Here is a 12,422-nt window from a genome sequence, read left to right as displayed (position 1 = left end):
GACAAAAGGGAGGAAAAACTGGTCACTGCTGATCAAACAGGCCGGGTGTTCAACAATATGTATAAAAGATTACTTTTATTATTTTTTTAAATTTCTGGGCAAATAGAGGCCACTTTCTGCTCACACTCAATGTCCTTTTACTTCAAGCTTTTTTTTAAAAAAAAATCATTTTACTATAAACACTAAAAAATGAGAACTGTTCTGTTCAAACACAGCACATATTAGAATATCAAAAGGTGACCTATCACCAACTTCTTAAAATTAGTTCACCATATACTCAGTTGCCAATGGACAGTGGATAAAAGCAATGGCAATTTTATGATGCCCACATTTGTACAAGATTCCCTCCAAATAAGTCCAGACTGACAAAACTGGTAATGGAAGGTCCTGGGGGAATATAAATAATTCAAGCAATAAGGGTAACACCTCCTGAATATTAGACACACTGAGTTGTCAAAAGGCACATAAAGGAAAGAGAGGAATTTCCTAGCTTCCAGACAAATTCCAAAGTGCAATTCCCCCACCTCTCTCTCTCTCTCTCTCTCTCTCTCTCTCTCTCTCTCTCTCTCTCACACACACACACACACACACACACACACATGCATGTGCACGCACACAGCAGCACGGCTGGTTTGAGGGGCTGTGTCATGTGGAGTAGGCAGGGCACTTGAGGAGGATTCATCTTAAATATAATAGTGAAGTTCTTTCTCTCATTTATGAGCCATACAACTCAGCACCTCTAATATTTGATGAGGTGTCATCCTAATTCCTTTAATTATTTACAGACTGACAAAAATACAAGCTGAAGTTCCTGCGACTATTGAAAGTCAGAACTCTTTATTTAAAGGGGTATAAGTTTTGTACCACATCAGTAAACTCTAGAGAGGCGAGGATCGTACAAACATAAGTCTGAGAACAGCAAGAGGCCTCAGTCAATAACTTTGAGAACTGCGTATCCTCCATGCTAGGAAAAATGCAGTATGGACAAGTTATTTTCCACACTGCCATCCAACATGTACTTGATGTAACACTTTGCTACTTAGAGACATTTTACTGCAGTCAGCAGAAGTTGATAAAACCTTATGATAGTTCGTTCCAGTACAGTATGACCTAATAACTATGAGCTACAGCAGCAAACTTAATGGTTGTACTTCAGTCATCAGTGAAAGCTTCATTATCACAAATCCGTGCAACACGTTCACAGTTGCCAAGATGCGCTGCAATTTGTACTTGGGATTGTACGTTAAATTGTACAGCTCATGATTAGTAGCTTCTGAATAATTCCTGATTACACAGTGGAGTGAAGCAATTGCCTCGGCTGCAGCTAAGCCACTTCTCTGTCTATCCTTTCTTCTGCAAGTGACAGCCCCACATTGTATCCAGAACTGTCTTGTTCAGGGAGGTCAGAGAAGTGGTACTGGTGAAAATAAAAGCCTCGAGAGCGGAATGTGAGTCATACTGCGATAGCTCAGCAGGTAGAGGGCTTGCCTGTGAAAGGCAAAGGTCCCAGGTTGGAGTCCCGGTCTGGCACACAGTTTTAAAACTGGTGCACACACTTCTGCAGAGTGAAAATTCATTCTGGAGCTTAACCTACAATCTTGCAAACATTTGTGTGAGGCAATACAAAACAAATAAAAATATCTTAAAGGTGCCAGAAGTAGAGGTCAGTGGGCATCCAATGGATAATAAACTGAGATGGCACCAGGATGTGGATAAGTTAAGAAAAAAGCTCAGTTCTGCACACTTTACACTCGGAAACCTCCCTCACTGTATCGACCTGAAGACAGAACTGCTGACATCTCAGCATTCCCATTAACTGATGTCGTGTTTCAACCGCCTTCCTTGTGTACAAGTCCAGTATGGTCAGGGAAAGAAATGGGCTCTGTTGTTTTAATAGGAGCCATCCCAGCACTTACCTTTGCTGACTCAGGGACTTGTGGGGGAAAAATCTAATCACAGTGTTGGTTGTCCTGAATACCAGTCTAGGGCCTTACTCAAACCACAACCTCACTCACGAGGAGGAAAGAGGAGGAGGAGGAGGAGGAGGAGAACAAGAAGAGAGTGAGAGAGAGAGAGAGAGAGAGAGAGAGAGAGAGAGAGAGAGAGAGAGAGAGGAGGGGAGAGCAGCAATGGGGGAAAGGGGGGGGGGGAGGGAAGAGCTGTGATTGTTACAGTGGGGGGCGTAAGTCCAGGCCAATCAAAGGTGGGGGAAGAGCAGACTCATTTCTTGGCAGAGGAACCATTCTCAAACTCACGAATCACAAATAGTCCTCATCCATCTCTATAGCTCTTACCAGTCGTGAATTATGTAGCCGAGAGGGAACATTCAAATAAGAGCTCAACATGCTTCACCACATGCTTGTTCAGGAAGTGCAAGTGTGTTGTGCATTACAGTGTGGTTCACTATTGAAAATGCGAAAGAATATCTCGTAAGAAAAATGAGCTTGTATACTGATTACCCCTTTGAATATCTCGCAAAAAGACCACGAAGGTAAAATTAGACAGATCTGAGCCAAAGTGGAGGCTTAAAAGTTGTTCTTCCCGCACACCATTTGATACTGGAACAAAAGGGAGGGAAGTGACAATGGTACACAAACTACGCTCCACCACAACAAGAGGTTACTTGTGGTGGCTAAATGTTGACTTATTTTGTGTAAATGTGCTGTGTCTAAAGCATCACTACATTTTATACAGTAGGTAGCAGCAGAAAGAGAACAAAGATGACAAGAGATGAAGAACAATGGCAAGCATTCTTTCAGAAACTGAGGGAATTGTGTTTTGTTTGTTCTTTCAGATCCTTGCAGGATCTATTACAATAATCTAGAAGTGGAGACTGGATGTGATTCGGAAATTCCCTATGAATCGATTACTCCTTCCTCCCTCTCTGCTTTTGATTTTTACAATCTTTACAAACTAGTACAACCATTAATTTTGTTCTGCCTGTTTTAAGTCGATTAACACTGAAATGCCAACAGAATGGAATGGGACAAAACAGAACGGGGCACAATAGAATGTCACCGTCAACTATTCTCGGGAAGGGAGTTTTGATGTTTGCGGAGGGTTGGTAGCATTACCTGCTGCCTTTCAAAATTAATTTAATCTCACCACACTCACTTAACTGTGATTCAGTAGTGGATATTTTGCCTTCTTAAAATTTACTTGAATATTTGCATCGCTTTTGGGAAAGGTTGCAGGACGACTTGTACATTTTTACCTACAAGTGTGAAATGGAAAAATAATTTAGGTTTTAACAATACCCAGACAAATAGAGATTACGCTGTGGACCAACAACAATATAGAATAATGAAACAAATGTAACGCTCTTTTTTTTTTTAATAGTGAAAGGGCTAGTCAGGAGAAAAATCACATTTTCCTCTCAGCTGTGTGTAAGTTGTACAATGCATCTTCAGTCAAGACCATTCTTTATGATTTTTATTTTGGTCATTGATAAATTTTATTACTGCTAGTTCCTTAGTTCTGATTCTGTATTCTGACTATGTATCGTGATGGTATCTCATAACCTCATTTTCACCGTTTGGTAATGGGCTAAGGGAAACGGCGATATTCCCACACCACATGGGAAGGTGAAACAGTCAAAATAATTCACCGTCGAGTAGTCTGTTAGATTTGAACAAAATGTTAGCGTAAAACAAGCAGTTTAATCACTGGGTTTACAGCATACTGTCTCATGACAGAGATGTGAAAGTGAATTTCACCACTCTCTTGTTTGATAAAATGAAGAACAACACTTCCACTGTTTGAGCGGAACTGCACAGGTGCAATATTGAAGCACACTCCAGTTTGAGTTATAAGATTTGCAGACTGTACTGAGAATTGACATTTATGTATATTTGGCAGATATTGATACAAAATCAATAAAATGGGCGAGTTCTGGATTATAGATAAACTTTTTATTTACTGAATATATCTTTAATAATCTAGATGCAGTGGGCATTTGCAGTTTCAGAAAAGCCACCATTGCAATGAAAGTATTACATTGCCTTTAAAGAAGACCCCTGCATAAGGGGGTCAACTGAAGCTACTGGTACTGGATGTTGGCTTTGCACCATGATGTAACAACATTGTGCTGTGTGACATCATACATGTGCAAAAAGGCAGAGAACAAAACCCTGATTATTTCTCTTTTATTCCATCTATAGAATATTTTGGAACGTAGGTTGAGGTGACGTTGTGAATTGGCAAAGCTGTATAGAAGGCTTCAGTTATTCCGTGTGCGGGATTGTAACATAATGATGACACACTGATATAACTAAGTAGGATTAATCTTCAGATCAAGAGAGATAAATTATAAATATAGTAGCAACAATATAATTGTTTCTTTTTTCATATACAGATGTGTAGTTTTATTCTTTACTCTTTTTGTGGTAGATGTTTGGTTTCATGTATACTCCTGAATGAAAACAAATTATAGAAAACATAGATATTGCAGTTGAGAGGAATGAAGGAAGAAAAGAAAATACAGTAAAGTTGAGGGGAATGAAAAAGAAAGTAAATAAAACAGAGAATCATATGAATTACAAAAAATGCAACCAAAGCAGAGCAGCACACATTTTATGAAAAAAGTAGAAATTTTCTTGTAGTACATAGTTCATACAATGTGCGTAATTGAAGAGAAATGGAGGAAACACTATCACTTAAGAAAATTAATGTGATGTGAAGAGCATGAAGGAGAAGTAACAAAGTATCTTCGTATTGATGTTCTGCCTAGTGTGAAAAGACCCGTCTTTGACAGTGAGATCCCCTTTCATACTGTTGACAATCAGTGCGAGTACACATTTATACAAATATAGGATACACATTCCAAACAGCAACTTTCAAAAAAATCAACTCAAGTGTGACCAAAAGCCGCACGGATGGTCGAGCTCGGCCCGTTTAGGACGCTGACTGCAGTATGTTCGAGCTACAGAGGCACCAGCCACTGGCAGAGGAGCAGACGGTGAATTTTTGAAGGGATAGTTTTGACAGCAGAGAGGCAACACGAACAGCTTTCAATGCCCTGCATTTCACTATGCGAGGCCTCGCAACTCATAGCATCCCCAGCTTCCGCCACTCTTCCCTCAGCATTGTCAGCTCCAGGCCTTCCCAGTGGCGCACTGGCAGCTGAGCGAAGAACCTGCAAAAGAAAACGGTAATGAGTGTACTTAACATTCTATTGATGGTGATGTCATTTGAGAGTGTGTGTACACTTGTAAAGGGGAAGAAAACCTATCATGTCCATTTCAGTGAAACCATCCTGACAGTCTTCTCAAATGACAGATGAAGAAAAAGGGCTAGCGAGGTTTGGGAAATTGGGAGAGATTGTAAAAGTAGCCCAGAACCTCAGGTTAGGGGACTTCCCGGACTGGATGAGAAGCAAAGACTGATTATTCGGGACTGCACTAGACAAGATTTGGAAACTTAAGAGCTTAGAGGTGGAAAATAAGGTAATATGCAATACAGAGATTACTGACAAAACACCACAGATGCAGGACAGGACAGGTCAGAAAATAAGGATATAGTAAACTAAAAGGAGTGAAGAAAAGAATAGTTACCGAGAAGAACTGCTGAGAATGAAGAAATTAATGCCAAATGGGTGGTGAGAACAAAGGACATCATGTAATGCCAGTTCTCACTAAATAATTCACCTTAATCAACTTTACACCTACCAAAAACTACTTTGCCTTTGAGGAGCAGACATACAAACACATAAGGGGCTTGGCCATGGGAACAAGGATGGCTTCTTCCTGCGTCAACCTTTTCATGGGTCGCTTGGAGGGGTTTTCTGGGATCTAGAAACCTTCATCCCCTGGCTTGGTTTAATTACATTGATGATATCTTTGCCATATGAACTCATAGGGAGGCTGACCAGTTAAAATTCTTAGAATCTCCAAATACATTCTCCCAATTAAATTTCACATGGTCCTATTCTGAATCCCATGCCACTTAATTCAATGTCGATCTCATCCTCAATGAAGGTCAGCTACACTCTTCTGTTCACATTAAAGCCACTAACAAATAACATTACTTATATTTTGACAGTTTCCATCCTTTCCACGTCAAATGTTCTGTCCCCTACATCCTTGGCATTTGAGGCAAATGCATTTGTTCAGGTGCAGCAATACACCACCAGCTTCGCCTCAACCTTCATTGGAAGTAATTACCCTACCAGCATAGTTTAAAAGCAGATTTCCCAGGCCATCACATCTAGTCCTGATACTGTTGATCCCTCAAAAAAAAAAAAAAAAAAAAAAAAAAAAAAAAAAAAAAAAAAAAAAAAAAACTCTTGTCATTCAGTATTATCCTGATATTGAGAATGTTAATCAGCTACTCTGACAAGGCTATGTCTTCCTAAAATCATCCCCTAAAATGAGGTCTTATCTGTCTGCCATTTTGCCCACCACATCTAGAATATTTTATTGCTCTCCACAGTATCTGATCAGACCAGCTCCACTTTTAAGACTCTCCCTATGCATTCTCCTATCACCACCTATGCCAGTCCTCTTAACTTACAAAGCAGACACTACCAAAGGGAGACCCACATGTGAAAAAATACACCATATACCAGCTGTTCAGTAAATGCTGATCGGTCTTTTACATTGGAATGACTACTACCTAGTTGTCAGTCAGGATGAATGTGATCACCACATGTGTCATCTGGATTTTCCGTCAGACACCAGTTTCTCAGAACTCTGCAGGTGGGAACTGCTATTAAAACATGTCCTCAATTCTTACTACTGACCTAGCCTTAATGTATGTTAATTTCTTCAGTCTCAGCATTTATTCACAGTAGCTCTTCCTTTCTTCACACTCTTTTAGTTTTCTATATCTTTTATTTTTTGACCAGTGTTCATTCAACATTTACCATACAAAATAAGAATAACAAGATCCAATTACACAGTGGAATATACTGAAGCAACCACATCCATGTGTTCTGGTGGTCACAAGCTGCTGTGCACTGCTACACTGACTTGCTGATATTTTCGCAGTGATACCAAACAACTGGCAGCACTTGCGCATGATGAAAAAGTTGAACATCCACAAATGTGTAACACAGGTTTCCATTTTGAAAAAAATACCTTTATTGCAGCTAAGACACAGTAAATGACACAGTTGTAGCCAGATGGTCAGAAAGGGTTAATGTAAGACAAAGACATCATAGAAACTTAGTCTGAATAATATACTAACAATAAACTAACAGTATACTTCCAGAATGAGTTTTCACTCTGCAGCGGAGTGTGCGATGATATGAAACTTCCTGGCAGATTAAAACTGTGTGCCCGACCAAGACTCGAACTCGGGACCTTTGCCTTTCGCGGGCAAGTGCTCTACCAACTGAGCTACCGAAGCACGACTCACGCCCGGTACTCACAGCTTTACTTCTGCCAGTACCTCGTCTCCCACCTTCCAAACTTTACAGAAGCTCTCCTGCGAACCTTGCAGAACTAGCACTCCTGAAAGAAAGGATATTGCGGAGACATGGCTTAGCCACAGCTTAGCCACAGCCCCAGGCTGTGGCTAAGCCATGTCTCCGCAATACCCTTTCTTTCAGGAGTGCTAGTTCTGCAAGGTTCGCAGGAGAGCTTCTGTAAAGTTTGGAAGGTGGGAGACGAGGTACTGGCAGAAGTAAAGCTGTGAGTACCGGGCGTGTGTCGTGCTTCGGTAGCTCAGTTGGTAGAGCACTTGCCCGCGAAAGGCAAAGGTCCCGAGTTCGAGTCTTGGTCGGGCACACAGTTTTAATCTGCCAGGAAGTTTCATATCAGTATACTGTTTAATGCTGTACACAGAATGATTGAAGTGAGCAAGTGAATAGTAAGGATGGGTCAAAAGAGGAAGAGAAATGAAAAGTTGAAAGGATAAAGAAATTAGAATAGAAAGAAAGTAGAAATGAGAGGCATATGGAAGGGGGAAAATAGTCTTTAGGTTTTGGCAGGCTAGTGTGCTGGTGCTTCGAGTTGTCTGAGGCTGTGAGTTCTTGGAATGTTGCCATTCCGATCCAGGTGAGAGACAACTGGCAGCATTAGACTAATTCAGAGGTCACATCTTGCTACTCCATATTTGGATACACATACAATGATCAGGGCATTACAAACACAACTGCTTTTACTATTTTTCATACAGACATAATTAACTGCATCACTTCAGTATTGACAGACAATTTAGTGGAGTTGCAAAAGAAGTTAAATCAAATCAAATGGGATGTAATGGGATTGTCAGACATGTGCCACAAAAATGAAGATCAATTAGACCTATAATCAAGACATATACTTTACTACAAAGGAACAGAGCTAAGAACAAATCATGGTACAAGAACTATTGTAAAATTGAAGATTGAAAATAATAGTGACAGAATCACATACTGAACAGTCAGGTTTGTTTCAAAAATAAACAAAAACAACCCCATGGAGACCATTAATAGCTATGCATCAAAATGAAGCGGTAGAAGATCTCTAGAAAAAGAAAGATATGTTAACAAATGACAGCAAATTCCACTACAATAGGACAATGAGTGATTTTTAGGTGGAAGAAGCTTTGGGTACGGTACCAGAAATCACTAAGATCATACCTTAGCAGAATTTTCATTAAGAAGAATACCGTGTATCCTTAAAAAATTTCTCCAGAAGAAATCTTAGAGAAAAACGACATGACCAGGAGCAAAAGGAACTTGACTACAATATATTACCAAATAACAAAGAAACTGTAAACTCTGAAATATGAAGTGATTAGAGACTCTTTAAGATAGAGCGTAATAACAGATACAAACCTAGAACTTGCCAAACTCATTATGTAGAAAGTGAACAGTGTTAATTATGAGCAACTATTTAAGAATAGAGACAGAATGAGAAGTACTGGCAGAATTGAAGCTGTGAGGACAGGCTGTGAGTCGTGCTTTGGTAGCTCAGTTGGTAGACCCGGGTTCGGGTCTCAGTCCAGCACACAGTTTTAATCTGTCCGGAAGTTTCAAGAATAGAGACATTTGCTAGAATATATTAAGCAGCAAGTTCACTGTTTTACAAGTGGAGGTCCCACTGAAAATTGTGAATATGGTCTCATCTGGTGTGTATAAATTTTTACTTTTAAATCTTTTCAAAATGACTTTATTTCTATTCAATTAATTGGCTTCAGTCATTTAAATCATCATATTAACTTTTTTATTTGCTCTCATTTTTTCTTCCTATCATTCTTTTTTCATTTGAATCTTTGGCATATTTTTATTAATTTATCACAATATTTAAACGTTTGAAAATGCTACCTATCAGTTAAAAAAGCAAAAGACAAAATAATCTATTTATATTTGCTGTGGGATATGACTACTCCACAATTCACACTTAAAACTTGGCAGAGGGTTCCTCGAGCCACCATCCAATTGTTTCTCTACAGTTACTCTTAAACAGCACATGACAAAAAATGAATACGTAAACCTTTTTGCGAGACCTCTGATTTCTCTAATTCCATTATGACTGTCATTTCCCCCTAAGTAGGTGTGTGTCAAAATATTTTCACATTTGTAGGAGAAAAGTGATAACTGAAATTTTGTGAACAGCTCTCACTGCAAGAAAAAATGTGTTTGTTTTAATGATTTACAGCCTTTAAATGTGCCAAAAATGAACTGTTCATAGCAAGATATACATTTTTTGGACAGTAATGGCCATACAAACATTTACAACATACATTTTTGTTGCACTATGGACAAAATAATGCAAATCTAGATTTAAACAAATTATAAATGGTCCTATATATAATGACACACAGGACATAGTAGCATGGAGAGCTGTATCAAACCAGTCTTAGGACTGAAGACCACTATAACAATATATAATGATTATAAATAAAGTGGCAGTTTAATGAAAATGAGACACATGGGAAAAAGTAAGTAAACTGTTTATTGTTTCAAAAATAATCATCATAACTTCTAATCTGCTAATACATTTATCCCACTGTGAAATAAGACAGTCAATACCTTCATGGATCGCACAGCTCCCCCTGTCAGAGGTTCGAGTCCTCCCTCGGGCATGTGTGTGTGTGCGTGTGTGTGCGTGTGTGTGTGTGTGTGTGTGTGTGTGTGTTTTGTTCTTGGTGAAAGTTATTTTAAGTTAAATTAAGTAGTGTGTAAGCCTAGGGACCAATGACCTCATCAGTTTGGTCCCATCACCTTCATGGAAAATTGTTTGCGGTTGCCTGCAGAACCACAATTGTATCCAAGTGTGTACCTCTTCATCTGAGCTCCAAAAATATGGAAATCACATGAGGAGAGATCAGGACAGTATGAAGGATGTATAAGAGCTTCCCAGTGAAACTTCTGCAGTGTACTCTAAATGACAATGTCAGTGCGTGGTTGGACATTATCCTGCAAGAGAATGACACCATCTGTCAATATTCCTGGGTGTTTGGATTTAAAGCTTTAATTTTTGCGAAGTGCTCAGAATAAAAACAATGATCAAAGTCATTTCAAAAAAGATTTAAAAATAAAAAGTTGAAATATCTTGACTGAATTGGAAACTACAACCTCTGGCATGTCAAGACTGTATCTTAGTCACTAATGCTACATCAGCATGCTGAACAACTGTTACATTTAAGGCTCTAGAGCACGGACAGTCAATCTTTAGTATCTACTGCCCACTTTTGTATCTGTGTTAGCAATCAAATTTTCTAATCACCTACTGGTTCCACAGTAATGGTAATTTATAAAATAGAGAGCTAATTTAGCACAGTTTCACTTGGCCTCAGAAACAGACTTGAGTCAAATAAATGACTAAGAGGAAACGCCAAGAAAATTTGACAGAAAATTTTGAATCCATATACAACATCATAACAGGATATAAAACTTGGATGTATTCATATCAACTGGAAACTAACATGGGAAACTCCCCATTGCACCCCCGCCCTCAGATTTAGTGGTAAAACAGGCCAGTGGATGGCCCTTCAAAAAATGAACACAGAATACATGAAAACAGGAAGAAGGTATAGTGAACTGTGAAAAAAGAAGCCAAATAGAAACAGTTTATGGTCCAAGGTCAAGATGTGTATCATCGGGAGAATTGTAAGAACTGTGGCGTCGTAGTTGTGTGGTCGCAGTGTTGGACTGCAAAGTGGTAGAATCATGTTCAAATCTCCCTCGTGATCATGACCCTCTTCCCCCCCCCCCCCCCCCCCACACACACACACACACAAAATTATGAATGTTCTATCTGGTCATTGACATGTCTGCTCTCCTTCTGTAGTCTTGACAGTTGTCATACTATACACTGGCTATAAAATATGAGTCATGTGGTAAGAACATGTTATCGTCGTCAGTAAATGGAATGAACAGTCAGAGCAGGCATAGATCTCTCACAGAAATGAAAACAACAAATAAATGGGTGCGATCTATGTTACATCACAAGAATTCAAGAGCCAAAACTTCCAAAATGGAATACAAGAGTTGTAAGTTGTGGTATTTACGCCTAGAACATAACTATTACACCGCAATGGATTTTCTAGACAATGTAAAATACATAAAAATACTTATGTCCATTTATCTACATTTATCATCCAGGAGGATGATGTAGGGAACAACACAATCACAGTTTTCCTACCAGTAAAGTTCACTATGTCGTATCTAAGCAGCCATTTTACTCAGAACTTCCAAAACCAGCCACATGGGGCACTTGCTGGAACTTACTGGATAGTGTGCAAAGTAAGTCAGGTTGTGTACAGTATACCCAGCTGACAGCGTACAATCTTTCATATTGGTAGTGGTCTTACCAATTCTCAGACCAACTGCTTTATAATACTGATATATTTGAAGTTGTGATTCAATATTCTGGAACAGGTATGTATCTACCATCAGTTCACGAGTTAAAAAGTTTCAAAAGCAGTCTGTGGACATGAAAAAGAACGCATCCATTAAGCCCAAATAGTATTTCTCCTTGCTAAGTTTTTCCTAGCAGGCAGCAGAGACACATTCACTTCTAGGAGCTACCTTTCATCCACTCCACAGCTGTACTGTCAACTGTGTAAACGCTTCTGGCTCTGAAATGACTTTGCTACAAACACTGCCAGTGGTTGGCAATGTTGCCAAATGTGGCTGCAACTTTTTTGACTGACAATGTTGCCCCACAAGATACAATTTCTGCAGATTGTTCAAGTATACCTTAAGAACAAACAAAAATGAATTCTTCTCGGAACCTGGCAGCAAAGTGACTCAACCTAGACAGACCAGGGGAAAACATGCAGCACACAGCAGAAGCGGCCTTACTTCTTTTGGACGTCACGCAGCACCTCTTGTTCTGTAGAAGTCAGCCCGTCACGCAGGATCTGCAGGTTGGAGCGCAGGATTTGTGTGCTGTTGATTCCGACGACGTGTGTCGCCTGCCCCTCGCGCGTCAAAGCGTGGTGCATCGCCAGTCGGGCCAGCTCGACACCCCTCTCCTACGACAGTGAGA

General features: G+C 39.6%; 1 protein-coding gene across 3 annotated transcripts in view; it reads right to left on the bottom strand.

Moving 5' to 3' along the window:
- Positions 1-4,531: 4,531 nt before the first annotated feature.
- LOC124553607 (L-galactose dehydrogenase-like) overlaps positions 4,532-12,422 on the bottom strand; it is an 83,099-nt gene continuing 75,208 nt past the window's right edge. For all 3 annotated transcript variants that reach the window (XM_047127463.1, XM_047127462.1, XM_047127464.1), the window contains 2 exons: positions 12,236-12,408; positions 4,532-5,134 (listed from right to left, as the gene is read on the bottom strand). In XM_047127463.1, the coding sequence (XP_046983419.1) occupies positions 5,047-5,134; positions 12,236-12,408 (261 nt within the window). In that variant the 3' untranslated portion in view covers positions 4,532-5,046. The remainder of the gene's footprint in view (positions 5,135-12,235; positions 12,409-12,422) is intronic.

The sequence above is a fragment of the Schistocerca americana genome, chromosome 11, assembly GCF_021461395.2.
Source record: "Schistocerca americana isolate TAMUIC-IGC-003095 chromosome 11, iqSchAmer2.1, whole genome shotgun sequence".
Classification (NCBI taxonomy): Eukaryota; Metazoa; Arthropoda; class Insecta; order Orthoptera; family Acrididae; genus Schistocerca; species Schistocerca americana.
The sequence above is the reverse complement of the archived record's forward strand: the minus strand, read 5'-3'. Positions and strand labels throughout refer to the sequence as shown.